The sequence below is a fragment of the Chelonoidis abingdonii genome, chromosome 6 (genome assembly GCF_003597395.2).
Source record: "Chelonoidis abingdonii isolate Lonesome George chromosome 6, CheloAbing_2.0, whole genome shotgun sequence".
Lineage (NCBI taxonomy): Eukaryota > Metazoa > Chordata > Testudines > Testudinidae > Chelonoidis > Chelonoidis abingdonii.
In genome coordinates, this window is record NC_133774.1 from 96,656,293 (window position 1) to 96,680,815 (window position 24,523).

At 42.8% G+C, this 24,523-nt stretch overlaps 1 protein-coding gene across 1 annotated transcript in view; it reads right to left on the reverse strand.

The window, feature by feature from the left end:
* Positions 1–13,818, reverse strand: part of DMRT1 (doublesex and mab-3 related transcription factor 1) — a 91,067-nt gene extending 77,249 nt beyond the window's left edge. Inside the window, exons 1-2 of the mRNA XM_032801801.1 lie at positions 13,501–13,818; positions 8,069–8,255 (exon numbers count right to left, since the gene is read on the reverse strand). Of these exons, the coding sequence (XP_032657692.1) occupies positions 8,069–8,255; positions 13,501–13,818 (505 nt within the window). The remainder of the gene's footprint in view (positions 1–8,068; positions 8,256–13,500) is intronic.
* Positions 13,819–24,523: the final 10,705 nt, after the last annotated feature.

Consider the following 24,523-nt stretch of genomic DNA (forward strand, 5'->3'; position numbering starts at 1 on the left):
GTAGCCCAAGTAAAAGAGGATCTAACATAATGTTCTGAAGAAAGCAAGGAATCATTAATACAAGGGGGAAATGCTGATAAATCAAAGAAAGCCCTACTAAAAGGAAACTTCTGAAGTACAGCAGGATCCAGGGAACAGAGCCTCAGCATCAGCATGTGCCTTGGGTCCTCCAAACACACGTATTCAGCCCCTGGCCAATGACAGCAAGATTTAGAGGAGTAGCGGTAGATGGAGCTCAGCATTCCCACCAATGAGAAGTATGGCCCTAGTGCATTCACACTGTGTACAAACCCACCGGCCCCGCCCCCATTTCCATATGGTAGTGCAGAGAGCTCTCCCCAGCATATGCACCAGGGTGAAGAATCCCCTTAACAAGCCCTTCTCTGGAGTTGGTGGGAAAACAGTTTTTAGCAATCTTCCCCCTATCTCTCCCCCCCCACACACACACATTTTTTTAACTAGTTTTTCAAAAAAAATTGAAATTTCATCAAAAATGTTCAAGCAAGTTGAAAACTGGAAAAGCACGTCATGAACATTTCACCCAAAGATTTCCACTTGGAAAATTGCAGGCTTGCTGTATTTCTGCTGCATTAGTACGATATTTCCACAAAGTTGTCTGGCCTTAAGTAAGCATATGTGCTACTTCAGGATTTATGTGTATGAGAGAGAGAGAGAGAGATAAAGAGAGACTCACGTGAACTGCAGGGAAGATCATGTAACACCTATATTTAACAACAGAACCAGGAAAGATGTAATAAAATACACACTCTTCAAACTACAGGAGTGGAGAATAAATTGAGAACGTACTTGGGGACAAGTTATCCTGTAACATTAAGATTTAAATTCTGATTTATTTAAGTGTAGTCAAATCCTGACCATAGTCCATAGGCACTGAATCACATAGGAGAAAACAAAGTTGTAGGAGATTTATGTCATCTTCTAGTTTAACCTCCGCATTGATCAGTATTCACCTTCCATATTAATCATCAAGTATGTTATCTAACATTCTCCTAAACACCTCTTACGATCACGGGCACCAGGTTTGTATAACTTTTGCCGGTGCCCAGAACGGGTCTCAGCAGAGCCGTCCCATCCACAGGATGGACCAGGGCAACTGCCCTGGTCCCCGTACTTTCGGGGGACCCGCCATTCAGGGGGACATGGGGTAAAGGATGGCTTGGGAGGTTAGTGAGGGGCCTGGTGCCGGCAGCAGCGACTGACCCGGCCCCAGCCACCCCGCTCTGCCCCACCCCACCGGCTCCTGATGTTGCTTGGAGGGAAGGGGCAGAAGCCAGCAAGAGCTAGAGTGGGGGTTTGGGGAAAGGGGTGGAATAAGGGTGGAGCAGGGGCAGGAAGAGGCGGGATGGGGGCTTAGAGGAAGGGGTGGAGTGGGGTGGGAGTGGAGTAGGGGCGGGAAGAGGCGGAGCAGGGCAGGGCAGGCTAGGGCTGGGTTGCTTGCTGCTGCCACCGCCAGGCCTCCTGCTAACCCCCCAGGCCGCCCTGGACCCCATGTCCCCCTGAAGTACGGGGCCCCCCAAAACACAGGGCCTGGGGCAGTTGCCCCGGTCCATCCTATGGACAAGACGGCCATGAAAATATAAGCCCAAACATTGGTGGATCTGGGCCCACATTCCTGGAACACAGGCACCACGGGCACATATAACTCGCCGCCTGTGCTTACAATTATGCTTCACTTACCTCCTTGTCCTTAGGCAGGTCATTCTATTGCCTAACTGCACTTCTAGACATGAAAAAAAGTGTCTAATATCTAATTTAATTTTTTCTTTTTTTTAGTTTCAAGCCATTGCTCCTTGTTATGCAGTCTCAAGTACTGTAAATAATCACTCCTCCTCCTTCATATTATTATCGTTCAGATATTTATAGACTGTAATATCAATCCTTAGTCTCCTTTTTGACAAGCTGTACATCATTTCTGCCACCCTTCTCTTGATTCTCTCAGATTTATCTATGCCCTTGTTATAATGAGATACTCAAAAGTCTCTGCGGCATTCCTAAATAAGGCTGTACCAAAGAGAGAAGCAGTAATACCTCACTTGCTTGACAAGAGGGATCCCCTGTATAGAGAATTCATAGCAAGCAGAAGACTTGCCATTGTTGCAATGGCTGTGCATTGTGAGGTCACATCCATTCCACTGTCCAATACCACCTACAAATCCAGTACTGAATCACAGAAATCAGAAATGGAAAAGACCTATTATTGGCAGGCTCTTTAGCCCACATACCTAACAGTGCAGGATTGTTCATTTCCATACTTTTCCATGAGTCTTTGTCCAGTCCAGTTTGACAATTACCCAAGCAATGGGGCTTTTGACAGTTCCCTTGGGAGACCATCTCACAATCTAATAGCTTATCAATAGTAACTATTGCCTAAATTTTCCTTTGTTTTAGAGATTGTGAGTGGACTGGGTGCCCATACAGGGGCGTAAGAACCTACTCCTCTATATCCCGACTCAGGCTCTTGTTTAATCATGAAAATAGTAAAAGACTAAGAGACAAGAAGGAAAAGAGGAAATTAAAGGGTAAAGGAGAGATTTCCAGAGAGGCCTAAGGGACTTAAGACCCAGATTTCAATGGGAGTTGGGGACCTAAATACCTTTGAGGATCTGGGCTTGGGTGCCCAAATCCCAGTGAATGCCCGTGAGAGTTCAGCACATAACATCCATAGGCTTCTTTGCAATTGGCAGCCTAAAACAAAGTATTTCAATATTTTCTAACTGAAAAAACTTTACTGAAGAAGTTTTTTAAAATTTAAGTTTCTATGCATCATTTGCAAAACATTGTGTACTTGTAAATAGAGCCCTGCACAGATACAACATTTGTATCCGCTTCCGATCTGCAAAAACGGTCTGTGGATATAAAGTGGATATCCACAGATTTGCAGGGTGTTAGATACAAAATTTGTATCCACATCTGATCCACAATCCGCAAAAATGGTCTGCGGATATCCACATCCACAGATGCAGGTATCTGCAGCTATAAAGCAGATATCCGCAGATTTTCAAGGCTCTACTTGTAAACACTTAAATGCTACTTTGCCAATGAACCAATAACCACATAACTACCTAATGATATGCAGAAAACCCCCGCCACTCCTCCAACAGTCTCTTAATAAAGGGAGATCCTACCAAGTGAAATATGAAGAAAACACCTTTGTTTCCATCATTCATGATAAATGTATCAAAAGGAAAAATAACAATGAACTAAACCTTCAATTTTCTTAGTCCAGTGACATTAACAAAGTGTCGGTTCTGTATTTCATCTGGATCTTTTCTCCTGCCAGATTACAGATTTTGTTAAACCTATATTCTCTCTGAAATGAAACTGTAGTACTATTAAATATTTATATCTGAGTGGCACCCAGATGCCCCTAATCGGGACTGGGGACCACTGAGCTACGTGCGGTTGACACTGGAAATGGATTACTAAGTGCTAATAATGGTACATTTAACTTGATCAGAACCAGTATTATTATGGAGGCAAAGAAATGATGCTCTGATTAAGGTTGTAGGAAACCTAACAGGGAGGAGAAGCCCACAAGTGTAAAGCTGCCTGGTGATAAGTTGGTGCAAGCTTTAGTATGCTAAATCTTGGGGGAGTCTCAATTGCATACACATGGGGGAGGCCCAGAAAGTTGAAGTATCTTACAGCATCTTCTGGTCACCTCAATGTGTATGTTACGCCCATACTGCCCAACTTGCCAAGGCATAATGTGTGACAAAACCCCAAAATGAGGGCACAAATTATTACATTTCTTACAAGAAAATGCCGTGAGATTCCTTCCTTTTATGTGAGTCACTCCCTCTGCAACCTCCATTTCATGGCTCTGCGTTTCTGATATAAACCAAAGAAGTGTGGGGACATCACATTTGTGGGGATCGTACATGACTCAGACTAAAAGAAAGGCCATTTGAAAGATACAATAACATCATCTCAGTCTCCCCTAAGATTCATCTCTGAATTTTGCCCACTACGTTAAATTAACAAAACAAAACAAGAGGAACTCACTGTTGCGTTAAATGCTCCCAAATCCTGGCTTTTTACTGAGCATTACAATATCTGTGTCCTACAGTTAAACCAGATGATAGTTTTTCAGGGAAATCGCCCAGTAACATAGAACTTCTGTAAGCAGATCTCATTACGTGTCCTGCCCAAACTGTTTCATTTGCTCCCATGCTACTCCTGCCAACTGTCCTGCAATCTCCCATGTTTATTTTCCTTCTGATTCTGGAAGATAATAAGCACCTTTCAATCTAAACACTGTCACCAAGAATGAAACGGTACATGGGCAAGCTGCTGTTCTAGCATCAGTACATCTCATTTTTCCTCTTTTCCAAAAATGGTGTGTCGCAAGAGGTCTGAAGAATTGTCTCTGGTTTTTCAAGGTATCATAATATTTCTGACCTGCCAATAAAACAGATACAATGAGGAAAGGCCCTCTCTCCCTGGCACCCTATATGATTTGTGTGACTCTTTCAAAAGAAAAATTACTAAGCCTTTAAAGTCAACAGCTTGCATAAGGAATAGAATTAACTATTGTCACTATGACCTCCTATGTACTATATACTGTTAGACATAGCAAGTTTTGTCCTCACAGGAGTCCTCCGGGGTGTCTGCGTTGTTCTCCTGGGTGTCAATGAAAGCAGTCTGCCTCCAGCTGAGGGCATGGTTTGACTCAGTCAGCATTGACTACTACTGTAGATGGTTGTTTTCCAAAGAGCTGCATCTACATACAGACAAGGCCCTCTGAATGGTCAGGCAGCATGATCCCGTGAAGAGGACACAAGACTGCACTCAGCAAACCTGGCTTCTAATCCTAGCTCTGACACTGACCTACTATATGACCTTTCCTTGGGCAAGTTACTTCCCCACTCTGTGTTTCTGTTGCCCCTTCCATCCTTTGTCTGTCTCATCTATATAGAGTGGCCAGGGATTAACTTTTATTATGTGTTTGTACAGGATCTAGCACAGTGGGGCACTAACAGGGCTTTTGTCCTCAGGGACAGGCTGTATGCAGTGGTGTATTGGGCCATCTCCTCTGTCTCTGCTCCCTCCTCTCCGCCCCCCACATTCCTCGGGGAAGGGTCATCCTGCGACCTCTCTCCCTAACACCAAGGAGATGAAAGAGAGCAATTCAGAATTCAGAGCTCAGGCTGCCTGCAGACTCAGGCAAGCACCACTCCACCAATTATATCCCATTTGTATTTGGAAGGTTATCTTTTCAACTGTCAGAGCTAAAGACTTCATTTTTATTTTCAGTGAAAGTTTAGACTCTGGGGCACAACATCACCACCTCCAAAATAGGACCCTCGTGCCAGGCTGCTGTGAACCAGCCCTATTCAACCCCTGCAGTTCCTTTTCATGACAGTGAGGCACAGCCTGCTACCTTTCTAAGGGTATGTCTACACCACAGCTGGAATGGAGCTATCCAGTGTGGGTGGACAGACATGCTAGCTCTCCACAAGCTAGTGCACTAAAAATAGGCATGTGGCAGCCCAAGTACATACCAGCTTCACCATGAGCCACGTGGCACGTTTGAAGGCGTTGGGTCTTTCATGATATGATTGGTCACTGGAATTGGATTCCTAGACTCTATTTTTAAATGGGGAGTTTTTCATTACCACTGCCCGCTTTGTCTTTCTTTTCCACTCCCTCATTGTTCCCTCATTCCATTAACACGCAATCCACTCATTTCGTCTCCAGATCAGGTGACTTTATTAAATTCTTGCTTGAGAGTAAAATTAAACAGATTAAACACAAGTGCAGGATACCTGAAAGCACCCTGGATTGCAAAGGGGAAGATTCTCGGCAGCTCTCATTCTAGGGCTGGCGTCATCTTAACCATATAAAGATCTCCTGCAAAGGAAGTTTAATCTATATATATTAATATAGACATATATACCTGTGCTTCTCGGTACTTGCATCTAGGGAGGAAAATGGGCACAGACGTAATATAACTGAGGGGCACTATCCAGAGCTAAAGACCAAGTTAGGTGCGTACATCTCTATTTGGGCACCTAAGAAGCCTAATCTCCAAAGGTGCTGAACAGCAACTTCTGTAGGAGTAGCCAGGTGCAAAGGGCTGAAAATCAGGCCACTCGGGCCTCAATCCTGCAAATATTTATGCGTGTCCTTAACTTGAAGGACACGAGTAGTCACAACAAAGTCAATGGTGAAAACAGTACGTCACTGCAGTCAATGGCAGAACTCACAATTACTTCAACTAGCCCAGGAGTTCACTAATGTGACTGTGCATGTGCTTGAAGTTATGGATATGTGTCAGTGTTTATAGGACCAGGGCCTTATTTAGGTGCCTGAATATGGACACAGGCTCCTATTTTTGAAAATCTCATCCCAAGTTTTCATTCCCAGATGCTGTACATGATTTCTGAATTCATTTCTGGCAAACGAATGCTGACCCCTATTTTGTCCTTTGTTGGAAATGCATCTACTTTGCAAAGGTCTAAGCACAATATTATGAATGCTGTTGCCTACATTGTGCTATTTATTAAAATGCTAAAGAAGAACATGGAGCTATTATGTTGAAGAACATCATTATCTGACATACTGACAAAGACACTCCACTTAAAAAAGGAGTGGGCTTAAAAAAGATGTTTATAATTAATTAGTCCTTTACTCAAATTTAAAAAATATTTCTACAGATTTTGAAATTGGCATTATTTACACTTTACATTTTTTAGTTCAGCATGAAGTTCTCCTAGAATCTTTTTATGGATCTATGTATTTTTTATAATATTGCCAAGAGTGCTGAATGCACATTTTTATTGTAGTAAAAACTGAATATGTTAAATACTCCATTCTATATCCATTGAGACTGAAGTTTTTGACTGTATCACTGAATGCAACGTGATCTCATTTTTTGGATTTAATGGAGTAAGTTTTTCCCCTGTTTTGTCTGAATTAACCACAATCTCTGTGAGTGATTTTACAAGCTGTTTTAATCCTTAATCAACCTTCCCCACCACAAACAAAACCCAGTGTTCCAAATATATTTCTTTTTATGAAAGGGCTCATGGTCAACCAAAGACGATCTTAACAGAATTATTTCTGAATGAAAACAGAACCTGACTTGTTAATTCCTACAAACAATTTTTCTACATACAACCCAAAACAATTCCCTCTCAGCACACAGAAATCATGGAATTGCCCTTCTGTGCATACAGGGATTGGACCCAGAGGGCTTGCCTGGTCAACACGACATATAGCAATTCTATTTGGCAGATGCAGGAACTAAGCACTAAATGTACTGGAACACGCAATGGTGCCGGGTGGCTGACATACAGAAGCGCACTGGCCAGGGGTGATCTTTAGTTAGTGGGACAATGTCCATTTCACAAACATATTTTTAATGAATTGCTTTACCTATGTAACTAACAACTCCTTGGTTACTAAACCTAAACAAAAATCCAGTTTCCTTCTCACTATGTTTATTTGCTTCATTATCTCTCAGTTGAGACATTAGAAGTCAGTGAGGCTGGTTTCACTTTTGTTTATAACCAATTGGTATTTCTAAATATGTGAGGTTTTGTAAAGACAAAGCACCAGATCTTCAGTGTTGCCCCACTGACGCCAAGGGAACTATGATGATTTACATTAGCTGTGGATGTGGCCCAAGTGGCTTCATTTTCAGCCACGCTGTTGTTGGGAGAACTCTTTTAAATCCTAGATATGAATGGAAATGATTGCATTAAGTCTGCAGACTTGTTTCACACCTACACATATATACAGTAGAAGACCTGGCTGATGGTTTCTGAAATTTTCCATTTCGATTTCCACAATTTTTTAAAAAAGAAAAAAATATGAAAAAATTGTTTGCTGATTCCCCTCCCCCGACACACACACCTGTTCTGTCAGAGTTCTTTCTACATCAATGTTGCTATGCGGGAAAGAAAAGAGAAGGAAACACCCAGCAGCCCAGTCACTGCAGCTGTAACAAGCGTGGAAAACAAAAACCAGCACCTCTCTGAAACCAGGTCTCTTCATTAGAGTGACCAGAACCCCCCTGTCTCTCTTCTCCCCACTCCCTTACCTGATGGGGTGGTGGATGCTGTAGTTGCTGTGTTTGTTGAATGTGTCGGGCTGCTGCTTTCCAACAATAAACAGGAGCTGCCACCATTGTTTTCCTTCTTAACAAAGAGCTCTGGGGCACTGGGCAGAGGGATGGGATGGCTGATCCCCAGCTCTTCTTCTTGGGCCTGCTGCCTTCTCAATGCAACCTGGAAACAAGAACAACTATTCCGTGTCTACTCTCTAGTTAGACAATGATTACAATTACAAGGGAAATTACCCACTGGTCCCAAACTAAGGGGCGTACAATATATGCCAACAACTCATGACTATTAATATCAGGACATGAAAGGGGGAAATAACATTCTGAGTGGTACAGAGGAAAGAGACGCTATGAAACAATGTGGGTCAATGTTTACCTTCATTTATAGCCATGCAAAATTCAGTTAGGTTACGCGGGTAACACAACATGCTCTTGTAAAATGGTACAGCCATAAACAAATATATTTTCTGTTTCCAGCAGGGGCACAGGAATTAAATACTTAGTACTGGCTAAAATCACACCATTCTCATCAAAGATTCTAGCCAGGGTCAGCTGCATTCAGCTGATACCGTCACGCTTGGGCAAAGACAGGAAGAAGATTTTTCAAACATATGTGGCTGTTAAGTTTATTTCTACTTGCTGTGGATCTGGGCAAAAGAGATAGATAATCTCCTGTGCTAGTACATAGCCTCAGTGGGGCAGGAAATTCTGAAAGCTCCCACTTGCAGAGTAGCTGTTGCAGCTTTTCATCAGGGTGAAGCTCTGGCCCCACAAGAACTGACAAGCCTGAAGCTCTCAGGAGATCCATGGAAGCCAGTGCCTAGAGGAGTAGTGCTCTTGGGTTGCCCTGCAGGCTGCTGCCCCAGAAACCCCTCAGACAAGTTTTCATGGCACACAGGAGGAAAGCAGGGCAAGAGCAATCACAAAGCCCATGGGAATATGGCTGCCCTGGGGACCATGGACCAAGACACGCATGCCTCCAGTACCAAGGAACCCCAGATCCCTGGGTTCTCTGGCCTGAACTTCCCCTTCATTCTAGAGCAATCCTACCAACACACACAACCAGGGGAAACTCTGAGCTAGCAAACTACAGCCTCGTCTTCATAAGCAAAATAACCTGATGTGGACAACAAATGTCACAACCAGCACCAAAAATAGCTTCTACAAGTGTAGGCACAAGTCCACAACCAAACCACAACCAAACTTCAGAAAGAGAAGTCATCCACACATCCTGCTACAGCAATGGCTCTCAACCTTTCCAGACCCCTTTCTGGAGTCTGATTTGTCTTGCATACCCCAAGGTTCACCTCATTTAAAAACTACTTGTTCACAAAATCAGACATAAAGATACAAAAGTGTCACAGCACACTATTACTGAACAATTGCTGATTTTCTCATTTTTACCATAGAATTATAAAATAAATCTATTGGAATATAAATACTGTATTTACATTTCAGTGTCTACCATATAGAGCAGTATAAACAAGTCATTGTCTGTATGAAATTTTAGTTTGTACTGACTTGGCTAGAGCTTTTTATGTAGCCTGTTGTAAAAGGCTACATAAAATATCTAGATGACTCAATGTACCCCCTGGAAGACCTCTGCATACAACCAGGGGTATGTGTACCCTTGGGGGAAAACCACTGTGCTGCAGTTCTCAACACCATTTCTCCTTGTCTGCAGTGGCAGCAAAACAGTGGTTAGCTGCACCCACAGCTAACACCCATTGTCACTAACAAGTCATTTGGCTAGCACAGACATGGCATCAGAGTTTATAATCCCCTGTGCTGTGATTTCCCATATAGGTGGCAGTTTCATCCATGTTTTCATTTGAATTTTGAAAATCACCCTCAAACTTACAAGAGGTGACAACTGATTTTTTTGGGAATGGTTTTTGAGATGTCACAGTATAATTTACCTAGACCCTCTTCTTCCCTCTATACTACATTGAACAGTATTATTTTTCTTTACTTTTGTAATGATGCTGCACCTCAAAAAGCAGCATTTTTAATAATGGTTTTTGTAACAAAAACATATTCCAACAAAAGCTCTTGGAGTTTCATTTGCAAAATCTAGCAGCAACCTATCAGCTGAATGGTGCTAGAAGATTCCACCTGGTGGAAATGGGTCATTGCAAAATATATTCGGAGTGGTAAGTGACGATTTTAGGATCTTAACTCCTGTACATAAAAGAAATTCAACTGAAATGATGTGTGTGAACATTCAGCGCTTCCAGGAAGCCCTCGATTAGGTAAGGACAGCCATCCCAAATAAGGCACAATGAAGTCTAGGGTCCAGATCCACACAGGTGGTAAGATGAAACTCAAGAGCTTAAATACCTTTGGGCATCTGGGCCTATGTGCAGAGAGGAGTTAATCATATTGTAGAACCTACCTAGCAGCATGAGAACAATCTGTACAGAATCTGATACTTTTACTGACACGTTTACAATTTCAAATGTTTTTCTTTTTTTCACAGGGTGTCCCAACCGGATCTCTGTGTATTATGTCCACTGAGATAAAAAAGCACCTATAATTTTTCCAAAATAATTACTGTAGGATTCTAAGTAAGACCTCCTAAAAACAACAATATTTCGAGAAAATGGAAGTACATGACCCAGTCCAAGAACAAGGACTGGGATGGAACTTGACCCCAGCACTTCAAGGTTTTAAAAATATGTCAACCAGCCACACACTTCAGTCACAGAGCAAGGGAATTATAGTTAATGTTGATTCTGGAAGTTCTGAGAGAAAACCACTTGCAGAACTGAATCCATACATTTCAATCCTGCAACTTTTACTCACATAAGTACATCTAATGACTGCAAAGAATTTATTCTAGTAAAATTGCACAAGTAAGGAATGCAAGATAGGCTGTTGCACCTCAAAGCCACACAATCTTTCTCATCCAAGAAGCCCTTATACACACAGAATTACTCACATAAGCATGGGTTTGCAGAACTGGATTTATATGGATCCAATCCTGCAAACATTTACATGTATAACTGAGATTTCAATGGGATTACTTAAGTGGGTAAAGTTACTCCCAATCAGGACTGGATCAAGCTTGGACTATTAGCTATTATTAGTTTCAGTGGTGCTGGAACAATTTTTATAGTGGGGGTGCTGAGAAGCACTGAACCAAACTGTAAATCCTGTATATAATGGAAACCCCTTCAAGCCAGAGAATGCAGCAGCACCCTCCAGTTCCAGCACCAATAATTAGTTTCCAGTTTTAAATTTAAAACCAGTGCAACTCAAGAGCATACAACTTTGAAAGGCCAATATTTTTTAAACAGATAATTCAAGGGAAACATGTTTTTAAAACACTACAAAAAACATTTTTTACTCTTAGAAATGAACCATAGTATACCTAAAAACACAGAAAACATCAGAAAAAATAAGCACGTCAAACTGGAAAACTACAACTCAATCCTGCTTCCACCATTCATTGAGTTGATCAGACTCCCAATTATTTTAAAGATAATTAACTTAAACAAACAGTTACCTACAAAAATATGAAAACTAGCTGATCGTACATGAAGATTTTTAAAAAAATATCCATGTACGGTAAGTGAAGTTCTATTTTACAACAGAAAATGCATCATTAAAAATTGTCATTGGAAATCTTGCATCTTGAATGTGTTAACAGAATTTAAAGTTTATAAACATGTTTTATTTTATAACCATATTTTATTTTTGCAGTGGAAATACATTAACAAATTATTTAAAATCTGCTATATTAGTTATCCGCTACTTACTAAGACCACTTTTGAATACTGCTGTAAGTAAAGTGTCAAAATGTCGTAACAAATTATAAAGAAAAGCTTTCATTTACTTAATATAGGATGTTCTTCAAGATCACATTTTCTGGAGATAGCAGCAAAGTAATGCATTTTATTCAGATTAAAAATAATCCAATCCTTTTGTTCTTTCCTTTTGCATACTGTAATTCCAAAATTTAAAGAAATTTTTTTTCCTGAGGTCACTGTTTTCCTATTAAGAGACTCATGTTTTACTCTTTGATTCATTACATTGGTTAGAGGATTAACCAAAATATGCATGATAGTAGATGTAAAAAACCCAATTACATTTCATAAAAATATCATATTGGACCAGCTTCTGCAATCAACACAGGTTAAGCTCTCAAATCTTGAATCTATGTCTATATCAGGAGTGAATAAAATATGTGGTCCTTTTATGTTCCTTTAATGAGTTCAGATGCTTCCATCCAGTTAGATCAATATTTTACAGTTTGAAGACAAATAATTATTTCCTTACCTAAGGTAAATTAAATATACATATCAAACTGATGAGGAAATATGTGGTCATTTGTTAACAGGAAAAAAACACTGTGTGACAAGAATCTGTTTTTAAAATGTTTCTGTTTCAGATTCTTTGCCAATTCTAAAACAAACAAAAAAGTTTCATGGCCCCAGTGTCACTTTATTGGGGTGTTTTCACTCAAACTGATCCACCTGCTCTTCAGAAGATTTTTTCTTTTTCTGGTGTAGATTTAGATTACAGGTTTAGGTTGTTGATTGTAAAAGGGAAAAACAACCATGGTTAAACTCTAGCTTTGTAAAACCTGATTTGTATTTATTTCCATTCATCTAGAAAGGCTGGTATGTATTACCTTCACATCTATGAAACGCAGCTATTCAACTCTACTTACAAAGTTAGCAATACTCGGTCAAACTACAGTGGTAGACTTAAGCAAGTATCTGTGGGCACTTATTTAATTTCTTTGGAAGTTCGTTTTCAAAACATACTCTGAGCAGTTTATAAATACAGAAACCAGTGAAACAGACGTGCGTTTATGGACACTATCCAAAACATCTAAAGGGAATGACATGATGTCGATAATTTAGATGAATAAAACGCTTAGCAGGTCTCTACGCAGGTTTTAAGGGTTTTATGAAATTTATTTGTAATCAAGAATGTATTTTAGTAGTTGTGTGAGATGGAAACCATAAAACGGCAAATAATCAAAGGCTGCGAATAGGTGCAGGGTGGAATTCCCCAAGTCTCTGTTTTAACGGACAGTCTGGAGTAATAAGAGATGTGTCATCCGCAAAGCAGAACTTCAGCCTATTGGGTCGAGAGGGAAACATGGAGACATTCGAGGAGATTTGAGGGGAAAGAGGCTTTGGGGAGCAGGATGTATATTCTTGCGAGAGCTTTTCTACTGACTGTCTACCAGCACCTGCAACCGTGGGGGAATCGTTATTGTACATGTGACAACCTGAAATAAGAGCTTTTAAACCCCTCTCTCTGCACTGCACGTTGCTCCGTGTGCCTGTCAAGTATCTGCGTTTCAGACAGGTGCTAGGAAAGACACATTCCACCGCCCTTGGGCCCTTTTTTGATTCAATCGAGGAGGCCTGGTCCCCCTTATTCCCCCAACTCACCTGCGCTGCCATCACCCGCTGCCGCTCTGCGATCAGGCTGCATTTTTTACACTGACAGTCCCTCCACATGCAGAACCTCTTGTGCCCTTTCAGTGGCGAGGAATAGCCGTGGTTTCTGCACCGGGCACACTTGGGGAGACGGGGAGACTTCTTTCCCGAGGCGGCGGCGGCTTGAGCTAAGACCCCGGCGCCCCCTCCACCTGCGGCAGGAGTAGTAGCAGCCATCAGAACGGCGGCTTTCCCAAAGCTCCCCATCTTACCCCCCTGGGCATGATGGTCCGAAGAAGCCGAAGGCTTGGTGAATGAGTCATTGGGCATCGTCTCTGACCGGTTGGTTCGCCTGCACAATTGGAGGACGGGGGAAGGAGTTAACGTTTCGGGTGGTATGGGGTGGCTGGGACAAGAGAGGTTCGGCTAACAAGTATTAGCCAATTCCCGCTGCAACAGAAGGAGTCACTGCGATGAGCCCCAAATAAGGCAGCTGCTCCCACCCTTTGCCCAGTTGGAAGCTGCGGTTGCTGCAGCAGCAGCAGCAGCAGCAGCAGAAGAGTAACACTGACCACACCAGCCCCTGCCCCCTGTGCTGGCTTTTTTGGCGGGCGGGCTGCAGCAGGTTTGGAACATTCGCTACTTTTTTCAGAACGCTGGATACTTTCGGAACGTTCCCCGGGAGGAGAAAGAAACCGAGGCCTCTCCCTCCCAGCTCCTCCCACTCTTTCCCGCCCGCCCAGCTGCTGCAGCAGGGCCCAGGGCGCTGAGCAGGCCAGGTCCATGCTATCTTGGCTCAGTGCTGGGGCTAAGTGGGACAATCTAAATAAGATATTACACAAAAATCCAAGAGAAGTAATTTACAAATATAGGGTAGCAGGTCCCTTGGTGATGGGAAGAGAGTTGCATTTTAAACTGCATTTCTGCTCTCTTTAAGAGTCACACAATAAAAATGCCATGGGGTGCTATGTTTATTATGTTTCAGGGACTCTAGCCGGAATCTGCTAATTTGACAAGATTTTACACATACACCAGCTGCCTGACGCATTCATCCTAAACCACATCCTAGACAAGTACATCTCCCTGCTAAGGATCCGCCCCATTGGTATTTTGATAAGAGATATGTCCACATTTCACACTGAAAAATAAATAAATAAAATATGCAGGCCCTGATCCAAAGGTACAGTGCACTCCATTTATTAAGAATCAACTGTATAGAATATTCAAAACCACTGGGACAAAAAAATCATTCCTATACTAAGACTTTGCTTGTGAGAATCCCATCATCTGGGACAGATGTGATTCTTACAAAAGATTTTACATGGGAATTAGAAGCCTAAATATCTTTGTGGATCTGGGGCAGAAAATACAGTCTGCTTCTCCTGTGCTGTAAGCACCTGCCATCTCTTCCTTGAAGTTTCCCCTCAAAGCATACTTCTTTCAGTTAGTCTTTCATCACTGGTTGACTGGAATTCTATCCACTTGTAACATAACTCATCCTTATCTTTCTGCATTTGAGCCTTCCAAATTAAAATAAGATCCTTGGAGTTAGGACATAGCTTAAATTCAGAGATTATTTATGAAGTGGTATTGTATAGAATCTCTTGCACAATGGTAGTGTGGATGTCATAGGGCATGGCTGCCCTGTAGCACCCCGTATTGGCCACGCCTGGTGCTCCAGGCACTCCCTGCCTTGATTTCTCCATACAGATTTCTCTACACCCTCTCTAACTCACCCATTTCCTCCTAGTGGTCAATTAGTTACATCGCAGTGAGGCCAATTTAGTCATTTTCCAACTAGATCGAGTTGTTTTAAAAAATTTCTAGTAGGAAAAAAAGTCCATTTAGTTGTTGGTTGGAAATTTGAATTGAAATTGAACCATTAATACATACTTTAAAAGCATATATATGATAAAATACTTGTACCTGAAAAAGCATAATAAGTTTGGAAAGTATGAACTAAGACTGGCTTCCTCACACAGCTGTGTTTGTTATGACAGTGTCAGCGCATTCATTTTGATGAGTTGACCGACCTATTAATTTCAAATTATGATTTATAAACATCAATAAATCATGATACATTCAAATTATGTTTATTGATGTTTTATGAGGTTTAAAATGTGGGGCTGAAAGTTAGCGCTGAATTGCTTTGCTGACGAAAATGTACAAAACTTACTTACAGCAACCAAACACAGTAAGCTTAACTCCTCTTTAATTGAAATTTCATGAAAGTTTATGCATATATAAAAGGAATTAATATAATTTCTCATTCTTGGGACAACTAGATTAGTATGTTTTAGTGATTTTGCTCCAGAATGCTAGATTTGCGACTGGGAAACTTATATAAATATAGGTTTCCTAATAGGCCAAGATTTTTAAAATGCAATATTTGCCAAGGTCATTATCTCATATTGTCACAATCTCAAGATGTCATTATCTTCTGGAGTTTCTGTACTAAACATTTTTAATAATGTATTATAATTAAATTTTCAAAAGTCAATTTAAATTAAATACATTTTAATTTTTTATTAGAAATCTAAAACAGTTATGTATTTTTCGGTTTTTAATATGGTGCCATGCAGCCCACCTTCGCCCTCACAGTCTCACCCCTCAGCTGTCATTCCCTGATAAATTCGAATACCTCTTCTAATTTCAATTCCTGGGAAAAACACTGCCATAACCAGGTGGAATACTTTGGGCAGAATCCCAGAGCACAAGTCCAGTGGGGCTGCGTCTACACTGCAAAGCAATAGGACTTGAACCCTGGGTCCCGTTTGACTCAGTTTCAGACCCTCCACCCCTGTGGGGTCCTGGAACCAAGGGTTCTGGACCAATTTGTATAATGGGGGTACTGAGAGCCACTGAACCATACTGTGAACACTGTATATGATAGAAACCTCTTCAAGCCAGGGGGTGCAGCAGCTCTCCCAGCATCCCTAGTTTGAGCACCTACGCCTGGGACCCTAAGTCTCAGACCTTGATTAGCACAAATTGTGTGTAGATGGAAGGGGGTGGGAATTAGTCTTGCTCCTGAATTTGAATGCTGGGCTTATATTGCAGTATAGACATACCCTTAGACTCATCTCTGAATCTGGCCCTATGTGAACAGAGTGTCCTATGTGAATCTGAATCTGGCCCTATGTGAACAGAGCGCCCTATGTGAATCTGAATCTGGCCCTATGTGAACAGGGGGCAATATTGCATTATTATTTCCTAAATACATTGCAACAAATTATTTACCTCAGGATGCAGCTTCAAGATACTCCATCTAGGGATTTTACATTTGAAGTCACTGTTACTAAGTGATGGCTCCCGAATCCCAAAGATGTGACAATAACCCCCAAATCAGGTGCCCAACAAAGAAAAGCAGAGGAAATGTAGGTTGTCTTGATACAAGAATGATATATTTTATGTTAATGAAAAAATTTTCTCTAACCTCAGTCTAACAGTTCAACATTTTTTATGTCAATACATTTATAGTAATACTACAGAAAAAAACAAACATTTGTTGAGGACAGAACTAAATGTGGCTGTTAAATGGATGATGTTAATTATAGTCAGTGTTTGAAGAAGGTTAATATGGAGTGAGCTGCTCCCTGCTTTCTATTTTGAAGTCTGATCCAACACCCACTGATGTCAACGGAAAGATTCCAAAGAGCATTGGATCAGTCCTCCGATGCTTTAGACCATGTAAAAGTGAAGCAGCAAAGTGAAACAAACAGGCTCCAGTCTCTGACGTTCTATATGCTTTTGAGATTGAAGGCAATGGAAATGCTTACTCTGGGAAAGGGGGAGTTGGGTCAGATCCAAGATACACATGAAAAAGCGAAGCAGCCAGGAAACAGGTGGGGATAGAAAGGAGGTACAAAGAAAAGATGGGGAGAAAAAATAAAGGAGAAAAGATGAAAAATAGCCATGAGAATACTGCTACACTCCATTGACATAAATGGGCTGCCACTGTTGAAAGAAGTTTTGTAAAGACCCCCAGCACTGTAGGAAGCCCGAAGGGAAGGACTTGGTACTGATATTGTTTTGAGCCTATTATGAAACATAGGAAACATTTGTGGGATGGGGGGATAGCTACATGAAAGTAGTCATTTTGGAGGTTAAGGTTGAGGAACCAGATCCAAGGATAGGCTTATAGTGGTTAGCAATACCATCCTGAAGTGCTGGGAAAGGATATAGGCATTCAGGTTTCTGAGGTCAAGGATCAGTCTCCATCTTCTCCCCCTTGGGAACTAGGGATAGAACCCTCTTCTGACAAACTCTGGGAGAAATGGTTCAACAGCCTTCAAAGGTAGGAGAGACTGGACCTCTTGTTTTAAGGTGTCTTCATGAGAGGAGTCCTTGAAGAGGGACAGGGAAGAGGGGGGTGGGAAGAAGGAATAGTGTGGAAGTGGATGGAATATCTCACATCGATCACCTCCAAGATCCATTTGTCTAGGTAACCCGTTCCCAGGCAGGGAGGAAGTGGAATAGTCAGTCTCCATACAGGGATGGATGGAATTGTGTAGCACAGGATCCAAGAAGGTAGGTTGCTTTCAGCCCTCAACTGAGATGTCAAAACTGTTTCTTAGAGGGAGGTGTAGATAATGTTATTGGAGGAGTGGTCCTGTTTTCCGAAGTCTAGATCTCCTCCTTGGAAAGTTTGCAGGTCTGAGAAAAGTCTGGCATGGATAGTACTGAGGCTCTTTTTGTTGCAAGGATGTAAATTCCCAGAGACTGTAAGGCTGTCCTTGAGTCCTTCAGGGTATGGAGGGAGGAATGTATGTCAGCATTGAAGAGCTTAGGCCATTCCAAAGGCAGGTCTTCAATTGTGTTCTGCATCTCTCTTGGGAGACCAGAAGACTGGAGTCAAGATGCTCTCCATGTAACCACAGTCATGGCTATGGACCTGGAAGCCACGTGTGCAGCATCTAGGGCAGCTTAAAGGGAGGTTTTAACTATCAATTGACCCTCCGAGATGAAGGCCTGAAATTGCGCTGTCTGGTTGTAGTGGACCCTCGCTCACCCCAGAGGAGGGAGGCCACTCTGTCTGGTCCTATTTGGCCAGAACCAGAGTCTGCAGGACAGTCTAGGGCTCCCAGTGGAGCTGGGTGACACACAGTCCGCGGCAAGAGTTAGCCCGACCTGGGCAACTCAAGCTATCATCGCTTAAACTGAGTTTATCAAGGGTTTGGGGCCAGGGCTGAGGAGGCTCAGGCTGCTCGTAATCAACACAATCTCAGTGCTGGCTTAGGTCTGGGTGGGGCTCAGGCAGCCAGCAAATAACAGTCTATAGGTAGGCTGGGGCCTGGGCTTGAAGGGGCTCAGGCAGCCAGCAAACAACACAGTCTTAAAGCGGGCTGGGGCCTGGGCTTCTGGAGGTTCAGGCAACCCGCAAATCAGAGAGGTTGAAGTGTTCTCCTATCAGTTTTTGAATGTTATGATTCCTGATGTCAGATTTGTGTCGATTTATTCTTTAGTGGAGAAGCTGTCCAGTTTGGCCAATGTACATGGCAGAGGGGCATTGCTGGCACATGATGGCATGTATCACATTGGTAGATGTGCAGGTGAACGAGCCTCTGATGCTGTGGCTGATGTGGTTACGTCCTTCAATCTTTCTGGTCACTTAATAACAGACCTAAAAGCTGCAATTCTTCAACAAGAAAAATCAAAAATAGACTCCAACGTGAAGCTGCAGAACTGGAATTAATTTGCAAACCATCAGATTAGGCCTGAATAAAGACTCGTAGTGGTTGGGTCATTACAAAACCTAAACTTAATTTCCCCAATACTAATTTCTCCCAACTGTTACTCACACCTGCTTGTCAACTGTCTGTAATGGGCCACTTTCTTACCACTTCAAAAGTTATTTTTCCTCCCTTGGTATTCTGCTATTAATTGATTTATCTCCTTAGACTGACTTCACACTTGGTAAAGCAACCCCCATCCTTTCATGTATTTATACCTGCTCCTTTATTTTTCACTTCATTCATCCGATGAAGTGGGTTCTAGCCCACAAAAGCTTATGCCTCAATAAATTTGTTGGTCTCTAAGATGCCACAAGGACTTCTTGTTGTTTTTTATGTGAAATAAGTTCTTTAGAAATATGTTAATAGCTCTACTGAAATAGCAAAAAGTAAAGGAGGCAAAGAATATTTCTTTAGCTTTAAAATTTGCTTGAGATTTAAAGTATAAAATTTAACATTTTATAAAAAATATCTCTCATACTGTTTACTGAGAATGCGGCCTGTTGGTAGACCACTGAATATGGCTGAATGCTTTTGCTGTGTTGATTGGAGCCACTGTACTGATGGGTAGGTGTCAGTTTAGATTCTAGCAGACAGGTGTCAAAACCTCCAGGTTTGGCACTAATTACCAGTCTTGTTGACCAAGAATTAAGAACCTAATTCTGTGAGGTACTGCCCCTTCTCTGAGATCAGTGGGAGGAATCTTCCATTGCTTTTATCCGTATCGTAGTGGTTCTGTGGAAAAACAGACAACTTCCTACCGCACCAGTCTCTTTCCAAAGACTATTTTATTCTGAAATGTCTAATTTGTTTTGATTTATATTTGGACTCCTTATTAATGAAGAATCTTGCTTGTTTCTTTGCCACAGTTAAAAAAATAGCCTACATCTTGTATGTGTATGAATGTGATTCCCTGGTTCTGACCTCCAGCTGGGTCAGAGAACATAGCATCCAACATGCTTAGCTACTACACAGGCAGCTGGAAGTACATCACTCGTGGTGATCCACTCTCTTTACCAGCTCCACATTGAATACTGAGGCAAAACCCAGGTTCTGCTCCCAGTCTTCCTAGTGATTACTTGCCTGAGGGACCACCTCACATTGCATGATTGTAGCTTCCTGCAACAGCTGTGGTACAGTGGGAGGATCTAACTGTCAACCTGAGGGATGAGACTCAGGGGTAAAGAAGACAGGGCTTTCACAGCAACTAGGTCTTGCAATGGATGAGATTAGAATGTCCATGAACACTAGTGCCTTCAGAACAAAGTGTAAAACAGGGCCCCACCGTATCAGACTCATATATGATGCGTAAAGGAGGGAGATGGTGCTAGGACCCTCTTCCCACCTGGGACATCACTCACAGGGGACTGACTCTAGTGGGAGTCCTTGTGCTCAGGAAGCACATGGAATATATATGGTCCAGGCTGCTGTCGATGCTAACCTCTACAGAAGGGGTGGGAAGAGATGGTAAAGAAGGCAGAGCCAGCTACACCACATCCTCTTAAATGCTGGTACAAAGTCCACCGTCTCCAAGAGTGCCTGCTAGCTGGCACTGCTTGCACTGCTCCAAACTGAAACAGTGTTGATGTACTACAATACAGACAACAGTACACCCACAGCACCCATTTAATTGTCATTATTTTCTACGTACAGAGGGAAACATTTATGAGACACTTATCTGAGATGTTATTGTACCTTCTTATGCTGGAAATTGCAACTTCCCCTCTCCCTCTGTGCCCCGACTAGGATCTTTAGCTACTGCTGGCAGGCACTGAGCACATCATTATGTGTCAGGCCTGGTCTACACTACGTGTTTAAACCGAATTTAACAGCGTTAAACTGAATTAACCCTGCACCCATCCACACAATGAAGCCCTTTATATCGATATAAAGGGCTCTTTAAACCGATTTCTGTACTCCTCCCCGACGAGGGGAGTAGCGCTGAAATCGGTACTGCCATGTCGGATTAGGGTTAGTGTGGCCGCAATTTGACGGTATTGGCCTCCAGACAGTATCCCACAGTGCACCATTGTGACCGCTCTGGAAAGCAATCTGAACTTGAATGCACTGGCCAGGTAGACAGTGCCCGCGAACTTTTGATTATTTCTGTTTGCCAGCGTGGAGCCCTGCTCAGCACGGGTGGCCTGCAGTCCAATCCAAAAGAGTCGGCCTGGAACATAGATACTGAATTTGATTCACTGTAGGGAGAACAAATTAGTGTCTATGCAGAGGTCCGTTACCGAACGAATGACAAGCATTGGAAAAAAGAAATCTCCAGGCTTGTAGAGCAGAGGCCACAGCAGGGATCTCGACGTGCATGCGCGTGACAGCGGAATGGAAAGCCAAGTATGAATGGAGACTCATGGGGGAGGGAGGGGTCGGAGACTCCAGCCTATCCCAGTCCCGCAGTCTCGAAGCTTTCTTCTTGGACTGAGCTACCATGCCTGAAGGGTCAAACATTTCCACGGTGTGTTGGGGTGCGCTGATGTCAGTTCAATTTACACCTTCTCCCGCCGAGAAAGGAACAGAACGTTGTCGCGTCCTTTTTTCAATGTCCACCCTATGTTATGCTGCTGCTGGTAGTCGGCGGTGCTGTAGCGCTGAACACCCGTGGCAGATGGTGCAAATGATGGTTCCCTCATCTTTCCTCAGCTTACTGAGTCGTCCTGGCTCGGCCGGGTGAGTGTCTCGGCAGGGGCGCTTGGTAAAAATGGGAATGACTCGCCGGTCTTCCGAGCCACGACTGATACAAAGGCTTGGTCTCATCTCATCATGGCTGGGCTGATGGTTCCATCACATCCGCCTCTTTATGTCGAAAGAGTTCTGTCACTGCCTGACTTCATAGCAGTGGAAGCTGCCTCCCCTCATTTTATCTCACTAAAAGTTCCAGCTGTTTTTATATTGTCTGCTTCTTAATATACTTACTTCATCACACACATGGGAGGACACTGCCACGGTAGCCTAGGAGGGTTGGGGGAGGAGGGAAACAACGGGTGGCGTTGTTGCAGGGGCACCCCCTAGAATGGCATGCAGCTCATCATTTCTGCAGGATCTCTGGGGCTCTGACCCGGAGCAGCTGTGCTCGCTGGTTCTCTAGTACACTTGCCCCAGATTCTAGGCAGGACTGACTCTATTTTTAGACAAAAAATAAATGGGAATGACTCCCCGAGTCATTCCCTTCTTTTTGTCCATGCGCCCCAGGCTGACCTCAGCGAGGCCAGCCGGGAGCACCCATGACAGCAGCAGACGGTACAAAAGGATTGATAACCATAATCGCCAATTTCCAATTGCAAACGGTGCAAAATGACTGATAACCATCATCTCATCGCCAGTTTACAATGGCAGACGGTGCAATAGGGATGGTAACTGTCTCTGCTACCTTGCAAAGCCAAATGAATGCTGCTGTGTAGCACTGCAGTACCGTATCTGTCAGCAACATCCAGTACACATATGATGACAGTGACAAAAGGCAAAACAGGCTCCATGGTTGCCATGCTATGCTGTCTGCCAGGGCAATCCAGGGAAAAAGGGCTCGAAATGATTGTCTGCCATTGCTTTCACGGAGGAAGGATTGAGTGACGACATTTACCCAGAATCACCCGCGACACTGTTTTTGCCCCATCATGCATTTGGATCTCAACCCAGAATTCCAATGGGCGGGGGAGACTGTGGGAACTATGGGATAGCTACGGGATAGCTACCCACAGTGCAATGCTCCGGAAATCGACGCTAGCCTCAGTACATGGAAGCACACCGCTGAATTAATGTGCTTAGTGTGGCCACGTGCACTTGACTTTATACAATCTGTTTTAAAAACCGGTTTCTGTAAAATCGGAATAATCCCGTAGTGCAGACATACCCTCAGTTTGACAGACTCACTTTGAAATGCCATCAGCCTTGACTGCCTTGCTAGACCCAATTAGACCTCCCAGGGGCCCACCTCAGTAACTTGCCTTAGGCCCTAAATGTCCTAACTGCTGCCTGATCATCAAATTAGCAGAATAAAGAGCCACATGGCTCCAATTCTATAATCACTTCAGCACATGTGTATCTTTACTTATGCCAGTAATCTCATCAAAGTCAATGGGCCTACTCACGAGTCGCTTTACTCACATGTGCAAGTGCTTGCAAGATCAGAGTGTATGACTGTACCACCCAAACTCACTGAAAATATACTTCAGTAAAAATCCAGTAGGTGGCATAAATAGGCCATGCATTTTGCGGGGGAAGATGGGGGAGAGTTTTCCTCATCTTTTGTACTGCATAGTTACCCTCCCCTTTTTATTAATTTATTTTTGTCTCTGGAGCCTTAATCTGAGCCATCTTTAATTTATAAGGAAGCTGAAGTCTAATCACATTGCATATACACCAAAACAAAACTCTTCTGTACAGGTTTTGGAGTGTTTATGTGAGAAAAATTTTAGGACTCTACAATACATCTCAAGGCCAATTACATTTAAGGTCCAATGACCCTGTTATGTTCTCACCAAAGTCAAGAGAGTTGGCTTCAGTGATTCTTTCTAACATGTCCTTCCATCCAACCTACAGCACGTCAAAGAGCTCTCGTCTTACTATTTTGAAAAGTGGTGCTTCTTTTACAGTTTATCAGTTTCCACTTATAATTTACTTGTGCACCCAGGAACTAGTTTTTCCCAATTAGTGGAGAAGGATAAGTATCATATCTGTGTTTCTGAGGCCATCTATTTATTTTAGGCCATGTTGTGACTGCCCCTTACAACAGGGGCCATAAGATGGAGGACCCTATGCTAGGAGTCTTCACCTTATTCTTATGTGCCCTATACAAGAGCCAGTCATAACCTCAATCCCAGTGCTCAGAGGTGGAGAGGGGCTGTTCCCTCCATTGCACCTGAGCATGAACATCGTCCCAAAGTGTGGAGGGAAGGTCAGCACGTGGGACTGTGTTCCAACTCAGAGTTCAGGCCTGAAGCAGCAAGGGGAGTATGTTGCATCCCTGAATGGACATAGAAGCGGGATGTGTCAGCTCAAACACAAACAGAATTTGCTTTCAGCGCCATTCCCAGCACTTCATGCAGGGAGTTAAAGTATAATAGCTCCACATACATTATTTGTTAAAGAAACCACTGGAAATATCAGTATGAGTAAACATGTTTCCTGTGGGTGGGTAGATGTGGGTTAGTAGGATCCCAGAAATTAAGGGATTATGTTGAAAAATATTTTCAGAATAAATCCAAAAGTGCCTACCTGTAAATAGTCCCCTCCGGGGGTAAGAACCTAGCCAACAATATCAGGCTGTAGCTTTAAACAAAAATGAAATTGGAAAC